The sequence below is a fragment of the Halyomorpha halys genome, unplaced genomic scaffold (genome assembly GCF_000696795.3).
Source record: "Halyomorpha halys isolate HHAL.00 unplaced genomic scaffold, Hhal_1.1 Scaffold7.1, whole genome shotgun sequence".
Taxonomy (NCBI): Eukaryota; Metazoa; Arthropoda; class Insecta; order Hemiptera; family Pentatomidae; genus Halyomorpha; species Halyomorpha halys.
The window spans coordinates 1,603,571-1,609,074 of record NW_027110368.1 but is presented as its reverse complement, the minus strand read 5'-3'; the positions used below and the strand labels follow the sequence as shown (position 1 = coordinate 1,609,074).

The 5,504-nt window shown below is 32.1% G+C and overlaps 1 protein-coding gene across 2 annotated transcripts in view; it reads left to right on the top strand.

Moving 5' to 3' along the window:
* sff (sugar-free frosting) overlaps window positions 1-5,504 on the top strand; it is a 354,072-nt gene that overhangs the window by 323,295 nt on the left and 25,273 nt on the right. For both annotated transcript variants that reach the window (XR_010843740.1, XM_067048531.1), the window contains exon 5: window positions 4,154-4,304. Coding sequence is in view for 1 of the 2 variants with exons in the window: in XM_067048531.1 (XP_066904632.1) it covers window positions 4,154-4,304 (151 nt within the window). In the remaining variant the exon portion in view is untranslated. The remainder of the gene's footprint in view (window positions 1-4,153; window positions 4,305-5,504) is intronic.

Sequence of the window (5,504 nt, the reverse complement as noted above, 5' to 3'; positions counted from 1 at the left end):
AATTTAAACAATTGCTTCTTTGACTTTACTAATTTCTAACTCATTTCTCATTAATTATTTATTATTACTTTTCCCCCACTTTACGTCAATCCAAATTCTATCTGAGGTCATTCTGAAAATGTTTGACACAGAACAAAGATTTTCTTTATTCTCTCGTTATGGAAAGGTCAATTTTACCTATTGCAAATATTGTCATTTTCAATTAAATCTATAATTGATGCCAATCAGCAATCCTCGACGTTCATTAAGCTCAGCCCCCGCTGCTTCGCTCTCGGCTCTATAATCTAGTCTGCATCCTTTAATTAGTACTTGGCCTCGTTTTCGATTCCGCGCAGACCCACTGGGGTTTTATTCGCTTATTAAAAATCTAGCTACAGAGTGGAAAGGGCGGGAAACAGGCAATGAAAAGTAATCACAATCCTACACCAGTTGTAGTAGTTGGAGCAGTTCTAGTCCAAGAGTGATTAAAAATTAATAATCCCCACAATACAAAATTACTTTCATTCGAGCAGTTTATGGGAACGTAAAGAGTATTTAAATTGTAATAAAAAAATAAGATGCTCATTTTTACATACAGGGGTACCCAAGCTATGAGGCACTGGCCGAAGTCGGCTCTCTAGCACCACCAATTCTTTATTTATTTTTATTACATTGTATAATTCACAGGGTAAGTACGTCATAAAACATATTAAGTTTTTTATTTACATTTACTAGACAAACGGTCTAAACTTCCAACTTATTACAAAAGACTGATCTACATGATAATAATAAGGCCCATCTGGACATACGGAGTTGAGCTTTGGGACTCCACTAAACCATCAAATTCTTCCCAAATCCAATCCTTACAGCCCGAAATCCTTCGTAAAATTCTTAATGCTCCTTTCTTTTTCACAAATCAAGTTATCCATCAGGACCTTAATGTTCCATATGTTGCTGATTTGGCCAGAACCAGATACCATTCCTTCCATGATAAACTTCTCAACCACACAAATCCACTTGTTTCTAACCTGGCTTCTCCTTCATTACTTAATAATCCTCCTAGGTGTCTGAAAAGAAGATGGCCTCGAGATCTTCTCCTCTAGAAATGTTATTGGAGTTCTATCAATCCGTAGATTCTCCACATGTTTGTATCATGTCACTATGTCACCTACAGCAAATTTACTTGTTGTGTATATTTGTATACAGTTGTAAATAACAATAAATAAATTATTAAATAAAAAATAAGTTTTTTATTTAACAGTTAATGAAAACACGCAATGACCGATAAATATGGTAAAACTGAAAATTTTAACTGTAATCAACCTTCATCCCGAGACACCAATCTTTCTTAGGTTGCCTCTGGCCTAGCGTAAAAAGTAATGCTATCATTTTATGCGTTTGAAATACTAACGTTTAAACTTATTTTTATGGGTTTTTCTTAAATTGGGTATCATAGTTATTGCTTTTGGTAAAAAATCAAGTTGTCGAAGCTATCTATATAAGTATGTAAAGCTTGTTGGTTACAATAGTACTCTCGCTAGTAGACTACTTTACCGAAGGACGTCGACAAAGCATATGGAGAAATTTGGAAATGAGGATGGATCGACCGTACCAGGGAATTAGCCCTGAACACTGACGCAGGTAGAAATAAGATAATTATTCGGATGGAGTGATGATGCTCTAGGACAAAAGTATAATAAGGAGAGCCTTGGTTTGAGGGATGAGCCTGCGGACTAGAACTGTAGGAACTGTAGGTTATCCTTTGTTCTTCAATTCATTTTAACTATACTTGTTGAAGTTTTGCGGTGGAGACCTTTAATCACATACCTTCTATACCTAGCTACACATAGCTTCCATACCATGGGAGCTAGTATGAGTGAAAGTCAGCGTCCTATAAGAATCACCCGCATCTCTAAGGCTAACATTTAATTTTCAGTATGTTTCAGGTGTGTCAGGATAGACACCCTCCTTGTTCATTTGACCGTGAATTTTTTCGGTCCCGCTTTTTCTTCTAAATATGAAATCAGTAAGGAATAATTGTCTACACTTTTAATATAAAGTGGAGGCATTTTGGAATTTAGGACCGACCTAGTTATTTTTTCATTATTATCATCTGTGATTTGGGTTAGGACATTGAAATGTTTTTGTGTATCTATACCTGGCTCTCGTTTCTGGCTTATAGTTTTCTAATCTTTTAAGGACTGTAACTTTCTCCCAATGCCAACATTATCATGAGTTTTACTATAATTTACACTTTCCGAGTCTATGGTATTCTCCGTCTGCGATTGCTCTCCCATATCTGTCGTTAAAACTTCTTGCTTGCGTCTTGACTTTCAACTCTCCTGTTAAATAACAACACTTTTTTAGATAAGTATGTTGAATTTAACTTTTAATTGAAATCTAATTTTTGGAGCAGTAAAAAATAACCCTTACTAACTTTACTTACTAAGCTCAATTCAGCTAACTGAAACGACCAATAATATTTAATCCCTACATCATAGATTTACACTACGTACCTTCCTTAAAATAAAATAAATTAAAAATAATACAAACAACAAAACGTAATAAAGTTTTTGGTAGCTTTTACTTGATATGCTTAGCATAGCTACTGAAAACTTCGAAGAAATAGGTTTATAATGGCCTAGGTATAGGAAATCCTATTTGGAAAAATGACCGTAGTCTCAAGTTGGGGTTAATGGTTATATGTTGGCATGAAATAGTTTCAAAAAATGCTAACCTCTATTATTCTAAAACAAAAATAATAAATGAATCTTATCGAGTATTACAGATGAATTGGCCAATCTTGGGCAGATTTTCTTCTGAAAAAACTAGAAGTTTGTAATTGAATCCAGGAAAAAACATTCCTGACACAAATGTGTATACTTCTTATGGATTTCTTCATAATTAAACCCAGAAAATAAAATTATGACCATTTTAACATTTAAAAAAGTATCAAATGAAATAAAAAAAATAATCAGGACCATAAGAAAGGAGAAACTTTAAAGATGTATCACATGAAGCAACTCCGTTGGGAATGAACCCGAGTCTTTATAAAAACGAAGGCATCAGAAGTCTGTAACCTTTAAGATTGAAAGCACTTTACCAAGGGGAAGTGAGACGGATATACAGCCTTTAAGATGGAGATGCATGTTTATTTAAAGTTCTACGCGGCCTTATTGAGATAGGAAGTAGTGATATTCATGCTAGGAAGTGCTAACATACTCTATTATGTGTACTATACCTATCAGTGAACTTTGTCGCTTAGAAAAGACATATACATCCAAAAAGTGGGAAACCCGTAACGAATAAAGTTTAATGGTAACGCAAGCACGTATTGGAATTTATTCTGAAAATTGTTTAGTAGTTTTCTAAATACACTTACTTATAATTTCATTTTCGAAAGTCACTGTCACTATATTATAACTTTTTTTCTCTCACAGGAATATGCAATATGAAAAGTAATTACAATTTTTTTTTTAATTTTAAGTTAAGCTTTGTTGACATAATGTGAAAATAAATTTATTCAAAATTTTATTATATTTATTTTCAGGAAATTAATTTTCAATTCTTTATTCTTTTTTTTACACTTAAACATTTCGTACTCTTTTTCCCATTATCCATTTCTACAAATAGAAATATTCCCAATCATTATATTGTTAATTGTTAAATGTTGATATTCCACCTTAATAAATATCTTTTTTTATACATTTAGATACAACAACTACTATTTAAATTCATATATATCGTTTATTAATTTATGACCATTTAACAAATCTAAAATGTTTCTTGAGATTGAGCCAAAAAATCCTTGTGATAGTTCATATTTTTTCTTGTCTTCTTACTAATTTATTGACAATTGTCATTTGTATATATTCCCAACCGAATATATGTCCTAATTTTTTTATTAACTAGCTTCTTTTTTTTATTTGCTGCTTTAAAATAATATTTGCCTAATACAGTTTTTTCAATTTAAAAAATTATTTTTATTTCAAGTAATTATTGGCATTCTCATATTACTATTATATTTATAAATTACCATTTTTCCTGCACTTCTCTCATTTTTAAGTCCAAATTATTTTTTAAATGCTTATGTTTATATTACGGGAAATTCATTGCATGTATGTATAATAAATAGGCTGCTTTTGTCATTTTTTTTCTCTTTTTATGTTTCTAGTCATAGAGACCTGAAGCCCGAAAACCTCCTTCTGGATGAAAAAAATAACATCAAAATTGCAGACTTCGGAATGGCGTCGCTCCAGCCAGGAGGAAGTATGCTGGAAACGAGTTGTGGATCGCCTCACTACGCGTGCCCAGAAGTCATAAGGGTTTGTATTAATTGTATAAATCATTGTACTACAGAAAATAAAAAATAGTTAGTAAATAAAATATAAAAGGCCAATGGAATATTCTACCAGTTATTCTTTGGAAAGCAGGATTTGAGCAGGAAGGCGAAGATTCTACTATTCAAATAAGTTTTTTTCCAGTACTATTATACGGATCGGAAAGCTGGACAGCCCTGGACGTCATACCAGCAAGGTTGTTTCTGGGGAAATGAGATTCCTACGGAAAATTTAAGGAAAAAGCAGACGAGGCCGAATAAGGAATAGAAGAGTACGCGAAGGACTAGGAGTAAGATCTGTCCAAGAGGTGAATGAGGAAAGACAGCTGAAATGGTTCGGGCATGTTATAGTACAAGAGCCGGGAAGAAAAAAAGGCAGTTATCTCACCCCAATTTTTGATTACTTTAATGAAAACTATGTACAATTATTAGCCATAATTCATGAGTCTGCCAAGTATAGGTAGGGGGAATAAAAAATGATGGCTATTTCAAAACCTTAAAAAAACATTAATTTTTCATTTGGAGCTGTATATCTTAAAAACTACCAATATCACTAGAAAATATAAGAGAACATTATTTAAAGAAGAGTAAATTTGCTGAAATATTAGCCCTAAAAGAGCTATTTATGTCCAATAGATCTCGAGATATAGCTTTTTAAAAAGTAAATTTTCTTAAAAATCTACTGAAAGATTAGTAGTTAGTTAATTTATTTTGAGAATTCTATATCTCAGGAACTATGTGACGTACAGATAAAGCTAGTTTAATGGACTATAAAGAAGTGTATGACCTTTACCTTCGTAGCAATAGTAGTTTTCATAATATTAGCTAAAATAAATTGATTTGTAGTTGTTCAGAAACCATTGGACGTACAGATGTCTGCCAACGCTCAAATTATAGCTACTGAAATTTACTACAAAATAGTTGATTATGTTTATCTTTGAAGGAGTAGTAGTATTTATGATATTTGTCAAAATAAACTCACAAAATGTAAATTTCTAATTGTTCGTATAAAATGTTGGATTTTTGAAAAATATATCTCTAGATTCATAAGACGCACATATGTCTGCCAACACTCAAAATAAAGGAAATTTAACTTACTATAAAGTAGTTTAAGACACTTATCTTCGTAGGGGTAGTAGTTTTTATGATATTCACATATGAGTATAAATTTGGCAAATGAAAATTT